Below are 17,605 nucleotides of genomic sequence, written 5' to 3' on the forward strand. Positions count from 1 at the left end.
GCTGTGTGACCTTGGGCAAGTCATTTCACTTCTCTGTGCCCTCAGTTACCTCATCTATAAAATGGGGATTAAGCCTGTGAGCCCCAGCCCCATGTGGGACATGGACTGTATCCAACATGTTTAGCTTTTACCTACCTCAGTGCTTAGTACAGTGCCTGGCACATAGTAAGCACTAACAAATACCAATGAAAACAAAGCATAGCAGCCCAGAATAGTTGAATCAGGTTGACTCTACCACATAACCCTGCTCCACTCTGATGGTGATAAGGAAAGGGATAAAAATGGTGTCATTAATTCTGACTGGACTAAATTTACCATCGTGGAATATCCTAAGGATTTTGGTGAGTTTCTCAGGGCAGTTTAATTTTTACTAATTCCCAGAGCCTTAGCTTATTCATGCTATCAAATAATAATAATGGTATTTATTAAATGCTTACTATGAGTCAAGCACTGTTTTAAGCACTAGGGTAGTTACAAGTTAATCAGGTTGGAACACAGTCCCTGTCCCACCTGGGGCTCACAGGCTAAGTAGGAGGGAGAACAGGTATTGAATCCCAATTTTACAGATGAGGAACCCGAGTCACAGAAAAGTGACTTGACTTGCCCAGAGTCATACAGCAGTCAGGTGGCAGAGCCAAAATTAGAACCCCGATCCTCTGACTGCCTGGGCCAATCTCTTTCCACTAGGCCATGCTACTTCTTGTTGTTGCTCTCTGCATCTTTCCTATATCTGTCCTGTTGCCAAGATCATATCTACTGTGCTGAGTTCTGGTCTGAAGCCACATTGTGATTCATGTAGTTGATCATGTTCTTCAGTAGCCTTCTCAGAGGGATTCTGGCTATAATCTTGCCTGCCAACAGCAAGCAGTGAGAGTCTCCAGAAGTTTCCACCATTGGCTCTCTCTCCCATTTATTCTCCAAAAATATGATTGTAGGGATATCTTTAAAGTCTTATTGAATCTCATATGTTGAAGAAAAACTAGTACAGATGTTTGAAGATTAGGTTGCCCTCCTTGCTTGCAGATTCTGGCAAGAGTGCCATCAGAGCTGGATGCTTTACCATTTTTCATAGCTTTGACTGTCGTGGTTACTTCCTCAAAAGTCAGGGCTCAGGTTATGCCTTCCCAGGTTGGCTAACTTTCTGTGCACTTTGAGGACCTTCCCCTCGATGGTAGAAGCCAGGCTCAGGGGTTCAACGTAGAAAGGTTCTCGCGGTCTGTGAGGGATCCCTTCTTTGTCTGAGAGGAGGGTGGTTCCATCCACACTCTTCAGCGTGGCCATCAACCTGTGTCTGGGGCCCTGGAGCTTCTTTAATGACATAGTACCCCTTTCCAACTTCCAAGCCTGATCCCAGGCCAACATTAGCAAAGAGTTACACTCATTTTTAAAAGCTTTGGTTTAACCTTCCTGGTCAAGAAGCAAGTTAAGGTTCTTCTGTTGCTTACCTCACTCTCAAAATAATAATAATTATTATTATCATGGTATTTGTTAAGCACTTACTGTGTGCCAGGCACTGTTCTAAGCTCTGGGGTGTATACAAGCAAATCAGGTTGGACCCAGTCCATGTCCCATGTGGGGCTCACAGTCTCAATCCCCATTTTACAGATGAGGTTACTGAGGCCCAGAGAAGCAAAGTGACTTGCCCAAGGTCACAGAGCAGACAAGTGGCAGAGGTAGGATAAGAACACATGACCTTCTGATTCCCAGGTCCGTGCTCCATCCACTACGCCATGAATGATTTGCAGAATCTTTTCAATCTTTAGAAACTGTCAAACCAGATAGAATGAGAAGGGCCTTCCAAACTATTTCTACTTTAACCACCCATTACCTAGCTAAGCTTTTGTTCTAGAAGTCAATTACAATGAAAGAACTGTGTGAAACCTTGAGGGAAAAATACCTCAGTTGGATAATACCTCAACTTTGTTTACCCCCAACTAAGCTCAAGCTCTTCTGGTTTCCTACTGTAACGATGTCGAATAATAGAGAGAATGGCTAAGGCAAAAAGAGAAGTCAGTCAAGCTATCAGCAGTATTTCCCAGATTGTGAGCCCCATGTAGGACAGGGAGTATGTCTCATCAGCTTATCTTGTATTTACCTCAATGCTTAATGGAGTGCTTGGCATATGGTGGGTGCTTAATAGATACCATAAATACAATGATTTCAAAACATACATACGTCTCCCACATGCAAAGATGGGGCACCAACTGTTGGGGAAAGTCATTGCAGCAGTCGGAGCCATAAAAAATGACAAGGCACCGGAACCAGATGGCCACAGAGGGGACGCACTGCGCTTAAGCACTTTATGAACTTTTCATCAACACATGGAAGAGTGAGGAAATTCCACAGATCTCGAAGATGCCACCATCATCATCATCTTCAAGAAAAAAGATGGAAGATCAGATCGAGGTAACTCTCGAGGCATCTCAATCAGTTTGCCCCCTCCTACCTGACCTTGCCGATTTCCTACCACAACCCAGTCTGCACACTTTGCTCCTCTGATGCCAACCTACTCACTGTACCTCGATCTTGTCTTTCTCACCATTGAACCCTTATCCACGTCCTGTCTCTGGTCTGGAACTCCCTCCCCCTTCGTGTACAACAGAGCACCACTCTCCCCACCTTCGCAGTCCTCCTGAAATGACACTTCCTCTAAGAGACCTTCCAAGTGCTCAAAAATTAAATAAATATCATTGAAATTGATTCACTGATAGATTTCTATGGTCAGCAAGATTCAAGCCAGAGTGCCCCTGGATTGTCTACTGATGAATATCATCAATCAGACAGCCTCAGGGTCACAGTGCAGCTTACGATCACAGAGCGGACATGACCTTTGCAGCGCATCAGATTCAGAAAAGTACAGAGAACAGCACTGAGACATCTATGTAGTTTTCATAGAACTTGCAAAAGTATTTGACGATAACGGTAGAGTTGGACTCTGGAAATTGCTTAACGAATTTGGCTGTCCTCAAAAGTCCATTCAGGTTCTCAGACTACTTCTTGATGGCATGGCTGACTAGGTCAAAGCTGAAGAGGTCCAGCCTGATTCATCTCCCATCACCAATGGGGTAAAGCAAGGATGTGTGTAGTGGGGCTGGGCCTATTCAAATTATTCTAGGTGGCCATGCTGGAGGAAGCAATGAGAGACCTGAATGCAGGTGTTAGATTCTACCTCCACACCTCTGAGAAACCCTTCCAACTCAACAGACTTTAAGCATTATCCAAAGACTTAAAGACGGTCATTCAAGAATTGCTGTATGCAGAAGACGGTGTCCTATCCATCAATTGAACAATCAATCGATGGTGTTTATTGAGCGCTTACTAGGTGCAGAGCACTGTTCTAAGCGCTTAAGGGCCAGACCCCCCCCCCCCCCACGGCAAGACATGCAAATCATTGTAAACCACTTCATCGAATCAACCAGGCATTTTAGGCTGACAAGTCTAAAAAAAATCAAAGTGCTGTATTGGCCTGCACCAGAGAATGCTATATACAGAAAACAAAAATTTGCACTGGCAGCACAAAACTAAATGCTGTCACAACATGCCGTTACCTAGGCAGCCCGCTGACCAACAATGCAATGATAGACAAGGAAGTAGTAAACTGAATCAAGAAGGCCAGCCCATGTTCTGGGAGATTTTGGTGGCAATGGGGGTCTCGGGCTCCAGACCAAATTACAGGTCAACCAACCTGTAGTGGTGTCCAACCTCCCCTACAGTTGTGAGACCTGGATCCCACATAAATGCCAGATTCAACTCCTTGAGCAGTTCCATCACCGCCATTTATCAACCATACGCAACATCAGATGGCAAAACCGGGTCACCGACTATGAAGATCTAAAATGAACTCAATCACCTGTGGAGAATAAACAGCCACAGGATATTTAAACAGCTGCTGCAGGGTGAGCTAAAGTTAAAAAACCAAATTCTAAGAGGAAAAGGAAATATTTTGAGGTACAGTAAAGCAAAGCTTCAGGCAGTACTGTATTCCAGGTGAAAAGTAGGAGTGAACTGCCACAGACAAACCAACATGGTGCCCTGCTACCCAGAAAGCTTCTTGTTCTGGAGTAGAAGCATAAGGATTGAGAAATGAAGGGGTAAAAACAAAAACAGAGCCAGGTGCTGCAATGATCAAACATGAGAGCCCAACAAGGAACAACCTTTGTGTATACACAGTGCAGCCAGGGCTATGGGCCCTGCATTGACCTTTTCAGTCATCCGTGCACCCAAAGATGAATTTCACTGTGAGTGGTGTCTTCTTCAAGTCGGAAGGGCAACTGCCTACAGTTATTTTGCTGAGCATCTACTGTGTGCAAAGCACTTTACTAAACGCTCTGGGAGCACAATAGAGTGAAAATAGAGGGATCCCTGCCCTCAGGTCTAAAGAGAGAGAGAAGCATGAAATAATTTACAGTTAGGAGGGAAGAAAGGTTTAAATAGTAGAATATGTAAATCGATCTGTGTTATTAAGTGCTGTGGTGGTTGGTGTGTAGTTGCTGAGGTAAAGCAAAAGTCTGTTTAAAGACTTTAGTCTGATTGACTGGCTCAAGATGACGGACAAGGAGAAATCGGCTGTCTTTGGGAGTATCCAGACCAGGATTTGATTTACAATGTAGACTCCTTGCTTCTGTCTATCACCATCAATGATATTTAAGTGCTTACTATGTGCCGAGTACTGTACCAAACTCTTGGGAGAGCACAATATAACAGAATTGGTAGGCACATGCCCACCCCAAACTGTGTTTTGTGCTGAATAAATACCGATACCACTGAGGATGAAGAAAAACATTCAAATCCAAAAGTGAGCAGAATGGCCAAGGATTTTGGTTTGCGTTTTCTGTCATTCTTTTTTTTTTAAGTTGAACGTTTTGTTTCCTAAGTAGTCGCAACCTAAGAGGGGTTGGAATGAGATTGTTTCAGGATAGAAAAGGGGGAAAAATAGTGGTAGAGACCAACTCACCAAATCATATTCTAATTTCAAAGAAAACCCATTTCTTCATTGCATAACACTTTTTCCTCAATCCATGCATTATTTTTTTAAAGTAAACTTGCTCATTAGACTGTTCAACTTGTGTTTGAACTTCATCAACCACTATTTGATGTTCACAAGATGCTGGAAAATGAGAGCGGGACTGTGAGTGAGATGAGAGGTTTGCTGTGGGTAAATCTTTTTGTTGAACTAATTTTTAAAAATGGAATATCGGAACATTCTGACCCCAAAAACAGTGGAGAAAACTAGGTCTTATAATTAACTTTCTCTTCATTTTCCTTCCATTCAATTGCTTTTCAAACTAAATCACAGGGGACAAAAGAGCAATGTAAAAACAGAATGGAACCAAAGACTTTAAAAAGTGTTACAAGCACTCTCATTTTACTGCCTGGGGTACTTTCTGGCTGGAGAATGACATCTGGTAATGTTTCAGTTTAACTTAAAGAGTAAAAGAAAAACTATTCCTCTGGTGTTTCAAGGAGCTGCCACACTTCAGCGAGTGTAAATTATCCTTGACTAATTGCAGCCATTAAATGATGAATTTTATCATTAGCATCAAAATTTGCTTTACGGTAGCATAGTGTTTTCTATGAGAAGAAGCAAAAATGTCTTGTTTGACCATCTAAATATGCAAAACACTAAAAATTAATTGGATCAACAAGGTTAACTCGTGAAATGTGTTTTCACTTGGATTTTTCAATCAGCATATAGTTGATCAGTTCCTCAAAACGTTTCCTTTTGAAGGCAGCCGAGAGGACCAAAAAAATGTGTCCGCAGAAGTGGTCACCTTTTCCAACCAGGAACATGCAAAATGGAGATCTGGGAATTATCTGCTCTGAATTTAAAATGCATAGATAGCTAGTTTGCTTAAATCAGGACACGGACTTGTTTAAAGCTACCCGAGATTTAATCGACACAAGTTTTACAACTGTAAACCTCTCTTCCTAAATCACGATTAACCTGTTTTCTAGCATAACATGAAAATAAATTTGCACTTGGCGAAGTTCAAGCACTAGTTTAAAAATTGGAGGTAAAAAGACGGGGGGAAGGATCGAGCAGTGTGGGTGGGAGTGGAAGAAAAGGACTGAGTTTATCTACATAGCTTGAATTCACCAGATAATTGTCATTCCTACCATTCACTTAATGTTATGTAATCTTTCCTTACACAGCAAACCCGAGAACTTCCTGGGTTTTCCGATTGAACAAACTTGTTTTTCCCAGGTCATTTTAATCTAGAAGTCACTCTGGGCTTCTTATTCCCAAAGTAATTAGGTTATTCCCTATAGTTTGTTTTTGTTTTTCACATAATGGTAACATATTCCCTTGAAAGGATAAATCTTTCCTTGAGGATTTCCTCCTGGAATCAGAAGGGTAATGTTCATTTTTTTTCCTTGCAATTATCTGAAAATTAATTTAATCCTGGCCCTCTTTGATATCATTCATTTCTAAAACAATTGCATCATACCACAAATGAGTTCCCTCCTTCTATTGTTACAACATCTTCACAAAATATGCTCAAAACTTGCTGCTTCCTCTTCATTCTGTCTTGTGGGGAAATGTTTTATTCGAACTCTTCTCTCCTGGGATTTTTTTACTTTTTGGTTCCAATCAGTGTTGTGACATTTTAGGGGGCGGGGGAGCACTGTTTGAGGAATTTATGAATGTCGAGAAGGGATTCGGACTCATTTATTTGAATGTGCTTAGTACCTAGAGCATAGAGGCATTTAGGAAATGGTGAAAATAATAACATTAAGTGCTCTGTAAGGCAACCACACTCTCATGAACCAGATTCCACAGGCAAGTTGAGATAAAAGGGGAAGTAACATCTAAATCCCCAAGAGGTCTGCGGTCTGTCAACATTTGGTCATGGGACCCAGAGTAAAAATGTCATATTTTGAGTGGGTATCTGACAATCCCAGCACTAACTTGACTCACAGTTGGGAGTTGAGAGTAGGAGCAGAAGTGGCACGGCTCCTCTTTGATGCTTTCCTCTTATCTTAGAGACCAACTTTCTCGAGAGTTTTCTTGGAGCCCACCCCAGAGAGCTGCTCTTTTTGTCAGAAGGAGAAGACGTTAGAGGAGCAGAACTTACAGGAGGATGGATGGGGGCAGGGTAAACTGCGGTGGAAGTCAACTGGAACTCCCTCGAACAGGGTTCCAATTCAAAAATGAGAGTCGGGATGGGCATGCCAAGATGAATTGCTTGGAAGTGCTGAACCTCGAATTGCTGCAGCTGCATCATACGTCACACTGACCAGAGAGGGGAATGAAAAGCGTAGGTGTCCGGTGTTGGCCGCAGAGGATGTGGGTGTTGCAGCGCTCTGGCAATGCCATCTGCCCCTGCCATCACCTGGCACGGTTGGTTTTAGGTAGGGGCTTTCGGGGAGACAGGGTGGTGGGCGCGGGGGAGCGGTAACACTGCAACCACTGGGCTGAAGCATGCCTAGTGGAAAGACCGTGGGCCTGGGAGCCAGAGGACCTGGGTTCCAATCCCAGCTCTGTCACTTACCTGCTCTGTGACCTTGGGCAGGTCACTTAACTTCTCAGTGCCTTGTTTGCCTCAACTGCAAAATGGGGATTCAGTAGCTGTTCTTTCTCCTATTTAGAATATGAGCCCCATGTGGGACAGGGGCATGTATCCGGCCTGATTAACTTGTATCCACCCCAGCACTTAGAACAGTGCTGGACACCTAGAAGGTGCTTAAGGGATATCACAAAAAGCCAACAGACAAATAAAAACCCCTGTGGGGACTGGCAAGGTATGAGCATTCCTGGGGAAGATGGGCTGGAGGTCATGCTTGAGGAGGGTAAGTTTGCATTGTGCGGTATTTAATAATAATAATAATGATGGCATTTATTAAGTGCTTACTATGTGCAAAGCACTGTTCTAAGCGCTGGACAGGTCACAAGGCGATCAGGTTGTCCCACGGGGGGCTCACAGTCTTCATCCCCATTTTACAGATGAGGTAACTGAGGCACAGAGAATTTAAGTGACTTGCCCAAAGTCACACAGCTGACATCCAGCACTGTCTGATTCAGCCCAGCTCCTCTGCCCCCTCACCTTACCTTGCTCTCCACCCGGTCCAATGCCATTCCTCAATTCTGACCCAGTCCCGACCCCCACGGTCATGCTGCTTGGGTGGGGGGGGAGGAGACGTGAACCCATGCCCTCCCTCCTCCCTCCTACCACTGCTGTCCCCAGCACTGGATTGCTTGGGTAGAGATCTGGGAGTATGTTCCAGGACGGAGGAGATTGAAGAGCTTCCTTTTGGGGGCGGGGGACAGGGCAAGTGGAGAAAGGAGGAGGGGGTGGCACTCGGCGACCTTCGCCTCAGTAGCTCATAAGTAGACCTCGGGTCCAAGCGGGAGGGGCTGGCCCAGCTCCTATAGCTCCTTATACAACCCAAACCGTGGCTTTGTTTATCCATGGGAAGCAGCTGCCTCAGCCTGGGCCTCAGTCGCATCCTGCGCCTGTACTCCCACTGGGCCTCGGGGAGATGGAAGGGGACACGAAGGTGGAGAGAGAGCGAGGGCCACTTCCTGAGGTTTTCTGTCAACCGCTCAACAGATGGGAAGCCAGGGAGGGGCAGGGCTACCCACTCCTTCCACCATCCCCTGTCTCACTTGGCGCTCAGCCCCAGCACCCCCTCTCCCATTTTGATTTTTGCCCCCTCTTTAATCTTATTGAGCACTTGCGATGTCATTGGCATACATGCGATGTCCTTGGAGTACATTGTATTTCCTTCCCTCCTGCTGGGATGAAGATGTAAGAAGAATGGACAACAGCAGGACACTTAAGCAGTTGTTGGATGGTGATCTGAGAGGGGGTATACATGCCCAGAGGACATAATCAAGAGTTTAAAGAAATAGCAAAGCCAGTCTTCAGCCAGGGGACTTAGAAGGGAACCATTAGGAGATCAGTGCAGCAGACAGCCCAGAGGGTGGCACCTGGAGAGAGGATGCTCTCCTAGAACAGAAGAATGAGCTATCAAAGCGACTGCTCAAAACCGGAGACAAAACCATTAGCCTAGCAAGGATCAATCTTTATAAGCAAACAATGGGGCAGGTGGTGTGGGTCTTTTTTTTCAATGGTATTTGTGAAGCGCTTACTATATGTTGCTGACTTGTACTTCCCATGCGCTTAGTACAGTGCTCTGCACACAGTAAGCGCTCAATAAATACGATTGAATGAATGAATGAATATCTCACAAGGACAATTAGTTCAATTAGACTTGTGTCTCTAAACTCATTTGCCATTCACCTCCGTCCCTCATCTTAATCAATAGGTGCTTTTCATGTGTGAGAAGTAATGTCTAAGAATGGAAGAGGTGAGATTAAAGTCACTGGACTTTCCTTCCCCAGCCTCTCACTCTCAGTCGAGGAGGGTTGGGTCCCTCTAGATGTAAGCCCGTTGTGGGCTGAGAGCGTGCCTCCTGACCCCGTTGAACTGTACTCTCCCAAGAGCTTAGTACAGTGCTTTGCATACCATAGGAGCTCAATAAATACCACTGATGATGATGACGATGAGGGTACTGTTCTTAATCAATCAGTGGTGTTTATTGTTGTCTTATGAGCCCACTGTTGGGTAGGGACTGTCTCTATATGTTGCCAACTTGTACTTCCCAAGTGCTTAGTACAGTGCTCTGCACACAGTAAGCGCTCAATAAATACGATTGATTGATTGATTGATTGAGTTGTGTCCGACCCATAGCAACGCCATGGACACATCTCTCCCAAAACGCCCCAGTTCCGTCTGCAATCGTTCTGGTAGTGTATCCATAGATTTTCTTGGTAAAAATATGGAAGCGGTTTACCTTTGCCTCCATATGTGCACTAAACGAATCTCTGCCCTTGACTCTCTCCCATGCCACTGCTGCCCAGCACAGGTGAGTTTTGACTTGTAGCAGATTGTCTTCCACTCACTAGCCACTGCCCAAGCTAGGAATGGAATGGGTATGCCTCTGCTTGACTCTCCCCCCTGTAGTTGTGACTGCTAGAGTACTGGAAACTCTCCAGGTGGGCCCCTGAGAGGGCAATGGTATTTACTGAGCACCCATTATACGCATAGCGCTGTATTAAGCACATGGGAGAGTTCAATACAACAGAGTTAGCAGACACGCTCACTGCCCATGAGCATACAGTCTAGAGGACTGTAAGTTCTAAGCTTCTTAGGTTCAAAGGTAAATACACTTGATGAGAGATTTTTCACCAGGAGTGACCAGTAAGACAATGTACAATCAACTAGTCCTTCCCCACAGTGTGCATATAAAGATGATCTGTTGCCGTGCTGAAGTTTTCGTTATGTGCAATGACTAGCAGTTTTTTTGCTTCTTGATGTTGCAATCATCTGCTCTAAGGCAGTCACCACACCTTTAATCCCTTTAGCCTAGGCTGGCACATCTTTTGCTTCATCTCCCTGGTGTCCACAGCTGTGCGATACCATCCGAGGTTTTGCCTTGCAATGTCTCAGTTTCCCCAATTTGTGTTAACCGAAAGCTGCTCTTTGGGTATCCTGTTGTGGTCCACTGTCCCCCCGTAGCCTGCTATGAGAGGTGTGATGTAACCAGCAGCCCTTCACTGCCGGTGGACAGGCCGCAATCCAGCATCCCCTTGCTTGTCATCTGTTTCGATGTATCGTTGGGGTGACCATCTGCCTTGCAGGAGAGAGAGGTGGGAATAGGTGTGAATGCAGCCATGTGGACTGTCACACTGGGGTCTTCAGGACAACATTATCCCCTTGGCCTGCTATCTCCAGGAGGAAGACCCATCCCCCAGGAGCTGGGTGCGGAGACTCTGGGTAGCTCCATCGGGGTCCTGAGGGGCTGCAAGGCAATACCTCCTCCTCCTATCAATCATCATCATCAATCGTATTTACTGAGTGCTTACTATGTGCAGAGAACTGTACTAAGCGCTTGGGAAGTACAAATTGGCAACATATACAGTCCCTACCCAACAGTGGGCTCACAGTCTAAAAGGGGGAGACAGAGAACAAAACCAAACATACTAACAAAATAAAATAAATAGAATAGATATGTACAAATAAAATAAATAAATGAATAAATAGAGTAATAAATATGTACAAACATATATACATATATACAGGTGCCGTGGGGAAGGGAAGGAGGTAAGATGGGGGGGGATGGAGAGGGGGACAGGAAGGAAGGGGCTCAGTCTCAGTCTCCTCTCCTCGAATCTACCAACTCTATTTTATTGTTCTCTTCCAAGTGCTTAGAACAGTGCTCTGCACACAGCGAGCACTCAGTAAATATCACTGATTGATCGATTGTCTGCCTGTTATTGCTAAGGTGAAGATCCACCCTGCAAAAGCTTGGCTCAGTAGAAAGAGCACAGGCTTCGGAGCCAGAGGTCATGAATTCTAATCCTGGCTCCACCACTTGTCAGCTGTGTGACTTTGAGCAAGTCACTTAACTTCTCTGGGCCTCAGTTACCTCATCTGGAAAATGGGGATTAAGACTGTGAGCCCCACATGGGACAACCTGATTACCTTGTTTCCCCCCCCCCAGCGCTTAGAACAGTGCTTCACACGTAGTAAGCGCTTAACAAATGCCATCATTATTATTAAAAGAGGGACAGGCAACATCCTGTCTTCTCAACCCATTGCTGGGTAGGGATTGTCGCTATCTGTTGCCGCATTGCACTTTACAGGCACTTAGTACAGTGCTCTGCACAAGTGTGTTCAATAAATACGATTGAATGAATGAACTAATAGGACACTGGGAAGGTTATGACTGTCGGACTAGGGAAGGATGGCCATGCTGGGATAATAATGATAATAATAATAATAATAATAATAATAATAATAATAATAATAGCATTTGTTCATTCATTTATCCAATCGTATTTATTGAGCACTTACTGTGTGCAGAGCACTGAATTATGCACTTCATTAAATGCTTACTATGTATCAAGCACCACACTAAGCACTGGGGTAGATACAAGATCAACAGGTCAGATGCAGTCCCTGTCTCACATGGTGCTCACGGTATAAGGGGAAGGGTGTGTAGATATTAAATCCCCACTTTACAGGTGAGGAAACTGAGGTCCAAAGAACTTAAGTGACTCGCCCAAGGTCACGTAGCTGGCAAGCGCAAGGAATGTGTCTACCAACTCTTTTCTATTGTACTCTCCCAAGTTCATAGTACAGTGCTCTGCACACAGTAAGCACTCAATAAATACTATTGATAGATCTATTGATTGGTAAGGAGAAGCAGTGTGGCTCAGTAGAAAGAGCCCGAGCTTTGGAGTCAGAGGTAGCTAATGAGATGACATGACTAGGTTGTTGGGGATGAATCGGGGAAAACCTACTGGAAAAAGTGACTTTTTAGGAGGGCTTTGAAGATGGGGAGTAATGTGGTTCCAAGGAGTTCCAAGGAAGAAGAAGGGCATGCGCAGTGAGTCAAAAATAGAAGAGTCACGAGTGAGGCCATGGGTTCAAATCTCGACTCCAGTTGTCAGCTGTGTGACTTTGGGCATGTCACTTAACTTCTCTGTGCCTCAGTTACCTCATCTGGAAAATGGGGATTGTGACTGTGGGACAACCTGATCACCTTGTAACCTCCCCAGAACTTAGAACAGTGCTTTGCACATAGTAAGCACTTAATAAATACCATTATTATTATTATTAGGTGGCAGGCAGAGCTGGGATTAGAACGCATATCCTTTAACTCTCATGCTCATGCTCTGTCCATTAGGCCCCATAGCTTCTCAGACATTAAGGGCCGAAAACTGTTTTTTCCAGCGTGCACTCATTCATTCTGTAGCATCTTTTGATTATCTGCTGTGAGCAGAGCACATAGACATGGTCCTGGCCCTTGAGGAATTTACATTTCAATGATCAGTAGTGTACTTCAGCTTTCATTGCTTTTATCGTTATTGTTGCTTTATTGTTTTTGCAGCATTTATCCTATTACTTCTTTCCCTGTTCTGTCATCGGTTCCCCCGCTTTCAGATCGGGAGCCTCCTGTGGGCCAGGAACTAGGTTTGAAATAACACCGAGGAGCATCTACTGCCTGCAGAGTACTACACTAGGCTCTTGGCACATACAGAACCAATCAGTTAATCAATCAACTGATTGATTGATTGATTGATTGATTCCTGGGATGCTGGGGGAGAAGAGAGTGGGTATGTAGGATGGAGAGAGCTGAACGGTTGCCTTAAGGTTTCTGCTCGAAGTGGGGAGGAATGGGCAACATATGCAAATACTATTGATGCTTCATTTCCCAAAATGCCATCTGCTTGAACTATCCAAATGATTTAAGTCAAAGTGCATTTGGGGACTGAATTATACAGATTATTTGCTCATAAGAGTAGTAGCACTTATTTAGTGCCTCTTTCACACAACATTCTGAGCCAGGCACTGGGAGAATTACAAGGGACACAGCACAAAACAGAATCGGATAAGGGAGTCAAACTGCTCCGTGAACTATACACATAATCTTATGGATGCATACAAAAAAGAGCTTAGGACAACACTGAATGGTGTGACAAGACTATCTGAGGATTAGTTAGGAGAGGCTTTGTGTAGGAGGTGGAGTTGAGTAGAATTTTAAATGACTTGGTATGTTTCCCAGTTGAAAGAAGTTCCATTTTAGTCATGATTCCATATGGGGAAAGCCTGTCACTTTGCACACAAAACTTCTGGTGTTTGGCTGGCTGTGATAATGTAAGGAGGCACACGCTAGTTCTGCCTTCAAGCTCACTCCCAAGAACCCTGACTTTACCAATTACCCTGTTACTCTCCCCCCCTCAAAGCCTTACTGAAAGCACATCTCCTCCAAGAGGCCTTCCCTGACTAAACCCTCCCTTTCCTCTTCTCCAACTCCTCTCTGCATCACCCTGACTCTCTCCCTTTGTTCTCCACCCCACCCACCTCCCAGCCCCACAGCACTCATGGAAGTATCTGTGATTTATTTATTTATATTGTCTGTCTCCCACGCCTCTAGACTGTGAGCTGGTTGTGGGCAGGGAATGTGTCTGTTTATTGTTGCAGTGTACTCTCCCAAGCGCTTAGTACAGTGCTCTGCACACAGTAAGCACTCAATAAATACAATTGAATGAATGAATGAATTTTGGACAGAGCCCTGCAAGCTTTCCCAACCCTTCCCGTCTTTATCCACCATCCCTGCCTTCCAACCCCCCACGGAAGCCCACTATCAGCTTAGGTGGCTTTAAATTCAAAGTTCAGGTAGGTTTGGGATTGAAGTCTTTCTGTCAATCAGGTAGAGTCCTGTGTCAATCAGGAAGCGTACATGAGAAAGGATGCCAGTCAGCCAATCCTCAGTGTCTATTAAGCACCCACTGTATGCAGAGCGTTGCTTGAGGCTGTAGGGAGAGTACCCTGAAAGTACAATCCCTGCCCTCTGAGGAGCTTTCGATTCAATGGGGGAGATGCACAGACCCTGATTATATGTCTAGAAGGGGGACAGAAGGAAAAATGGGTACAAAAAGCATAAGCAAAAGATGACTGAATGAATAAAGAAGTGGAAAAAAATGAACTGACATGCAAATAAGTGCATAGGGATAGCTAATGAGATGGCATGAGTAGGTTGTTGGGGATGAATCGGGGAAAGCCTACTGGAAAAAGTGACTTTTTAGGAGGGCTTTGAAGATGGGGAGTAATGTGGTTCCAAGGAGTTCCAAGGAAGAAGAAGGGCACGTGCAGTGAGTCAAAAATAGAAGAGTCACGAGTGAGGTGCTGTTAAGAGGTTAGTTTGGGGGAAGGAAAGAGTGTGCGAGACAATGCGCAAGGTGAGAAGAGAACAGAGAGGTAAAGAGGCAGGTTCTGTAGAACCCTGAATCAAATGTTCAGGAGTTCCTGTTTGATATGGAGAGAAATGGGAGGGTGGGAAAACGATCTGAGCAACAGGGTATTGGATAACCTGAAGAGGGGAGAGGGTAGAAGCAGGGAAACTAGTAGGGAAGTTGATACGACAGTGCAGTCGGGAGGTTTAGACCAAGGTGGCAGCTGTAAGGGTAGAGAAGAAGGGGTAGATATGGGAAAGCTGGCAGAATTTAGATGCAGATGGAATGTGGGAGGTGAAAGACAGAGGAGTATAAGATAACATGAAGTCTGTGAGCTTCTGGAACAGATAGGATGGTGGTGGTGTTGATCATGATGGAAAAGTTTGAGAGAAGGAGTAAGTTTAGGAAAGCAGTTGAAGAGTTTGATTTTTGTCACATTGAAATGAAAGTGCTGGTGGGTCCATCCTCGGGGAAATGTCCTGGAGGCAGGAGGACATGTAAGATTGCAAGGCAGCTGAGAAGTCTGGGTTGGTGAGGGAGATTTGGAAGTAGTTCGCACAGAGGTTGTAGCTGTAGTCTTGTGAGTAGATGGAGCTATCCAAGAGAATGTGTAGAGTGAAAACAGTTAAAGGTTGAAAGGAGGAAGAAGAGCTAGCAAAGGAGGCAGAGATGGAGTAGTCTGAGAGGAAGGAGACTGAATAATAATAATGATGTTGATGATACTTGCAGTATTTAAGCGCTTGCTCTGTGCCAAGTACTGTACTAAGCACTGGGATAGATTCATGATAATCTTAGACTGTGAGTGAGCCCCATGCGGGACAGGGATTGTGTCCAACTTAATTATGTTGTACCTACCCCAGTGCTCACAACACTGTTTGACACAGAGTAAGCGCTTAACAAATACCATAAAGAACAAATCAAGTTGGACACAGTCCCTGCCCCACAGTCTAAGTAGGAGGGAGAGCAGGTATGGAATCCCCATTTGACAGATGAGGTAACTGAGACACAGAGAATAATAGTAATAATTATTATTATGGTATTTGTTAAGCGCTTACTGTGTGCCAGGCACTGTTGCCTGAGGTCTTACAGAAATAAGTGGTGGAGCTGGGAGTAGAACCCAGGTCCTCTAACTCCCAGGCCCAAGCTGTTTCCTCTAGGCCATGCTGCTTCTTGTTGTATCTGTGAAACCAAAGCTGGAGGGAGTTTCTTGAAAAGGGAATAGTCAATAGTGTCAAAGTCATTCATTCAATCGTATTTACTGGGGGCTTACTGTGTGCAGAGCACCGTACTAAGCGCTTGAAAGGTCAGAGGATAAGGACAGAGGAGGGCCAAAAGGAGGTCTCAAATGGTGAGTGGAGGCACAATAGAGGGAATTGGCCAAGATCCAGATTTCAGAGGCTCAAGAAAGGGGAGGCAAGGAAAGTGGCACGTGTATATGGAGGCCATTCAAGGTGCCTGGACAGGAATAAGAGCAGGGAGATAGAGTGATGGCTAGAGAGTGTGTTGAGGTCTGTTAGACTGTAAATTCTGTGAGGGGCAGGAATCGTATCTACTTATTGTTCAGTGCTTGGCATACTAGAAATCTTGAATAGATACCGTTGACAGATTGACTGTTTGGAGTCAAGAATAGGTGGAGACTTCTGCATCATGTACCTACCACCTTGGCTCCAAAAGCCAACCATGAGTACTCAGGGAGAACTGCGCCGAATTCCGACCAAGAGTACTAATTATCAATTCTCTTTTCACCGGGTTGAAAATTAGTTTGGGACTCCAAAGGCCATCAGACAGTAGGTGGAATCTTCAGTGCTTTAAAATTTTTTGAAAGGTACTATCTGGTCTGCCAGGCCTAAAATAAGATCCCATCTGTAGTTGGGGATTTAGGGCAATTAGATAGTCCCTTCTAGACTGTAAACTCGTTATCATCATCATCATCATCATCAATCGTATTTATTGAGCGCTTACTGTGTGCAGAGCACTGCACTAAGCGCTTGGGAAGTACAAGTTGGCAACATATAGAGACAGTCCCTACCCAACAGTGGGCTCACAGTCTAAAAGGGCTCGTTATGGGTAGAGTCTACCAACTCCGTTGTATTGTAATAATAATAATAATTGTGGTATTTCTTAGGTGCTAACTATGTGCCAGGCACTGCTCTAAACTCTGGGGTCGATACAAGAGGGTCAGATTGGACACAGTCCCTGTCCTACTTGGGGCTCATAGTCTAAATAGGAGAATGAATTGAACTGAGGCCCAGAGACGTGAAGTGACTTGCCCAAGGTCACACAGCAGACAAGTGGCAGAGCAGAAATTAGAACCCAGGTCCTTCTGACTCCCAGGTCCATGCTGTAGCCACTAGGTCATGCAGCTTCTCTAAGTACTCTCCCAAGTGCTTAGTACAGTGCTCTGCACTAGGTAATCCCTCAATAAATATGACGGATCAATTGCAGTGTGATGCACTCACTGACGTTCTGTCACGTGAAGGATAATACTAATCAGAGCACGGGCCTGGGAGTCAACAGGACCTGGGTTCTAATCCCAGCTCCACCACTTGTCTGCTGTGTGACCTTAGGCAAGTCACTTCACTTGTCCAATTTGTACTTCCCAAGCGCTTAGTACAGTGCTCTGCACATAGTAAGCGCTCAATAAATACGATTGATTGATTGATTGATTGTCTGGACCTCAGTTACCTCCCCTCTAGACTGTAAACTCACTGTGGGCAGGGAATGTGTCTGTTTATTGTTGCACTGTCCTCTCCCCAGGGCTTAGCATAGCTCTCTCCCAGCCCCTGAGCACTTAGGTCCACATCTGAAATTTATTTCTTTACATTATGCCTGTCAACCTACTAATCAAGCAAAAACTCC

General features: G+C 44.9%; 1 protein-coding gene and 1 non-coding gene across 2 annotated transcripts in view; one reads left to right on the plus strand and one right to left on the minus strand.

Annotated features, from left to right (window-relative positions):
* Positions 1-9,880: 9,880 nt before the first annotated feature.
* On the minus strand, positions 9,881-10,018 carry LOC119920695. The gene has a single exon (XR_005448424.1). It is a non-coding gene; the product is annotated as a small nucleolar RNA SNORA7 (small nucleolar RNA).
* Positions 10,019-10,678: 660 nt separating this feature from the next.
* The window catches only part of SUMF1 (sulfatase modifying factor 1), a 102,442-nt gene continuing 95,515 nt past the window's right edge, over positions 10,679-17,605 (plus strand). The window contains exons 1-3 of the mRNA XM_038771739.1: positions 10,679-10,813; positions 12,901-13,021; positions 15,094-15,243. Of these exons, the coding sequence (XP_038627667.1) occupies positions 10,679-10,813; positions 12,901-13,021; positions 15,094-15,243 (406 nt within the window). The remainder of the gene's footprint in view (positions 10,814-12,900; positions 13,022-15,093; positions 15,244-17,605) is intronic.

The sequence above is a fragment of the Tachyglossus aculeatus genome, chromosome X1 (genome assembly GCF_015852505.1).
Source record: "Tachyglossus aculeatus isolate mTacAcu1 chromosome X1, mTacAcu1.pri, whole genome shotgun sequence".
NCBI lineage: Eukaryota > Metazoa > Chordata > Mammalia > Monotremata > Tachyglossidae > Tachyglossus > Tachyglossus aculeatus.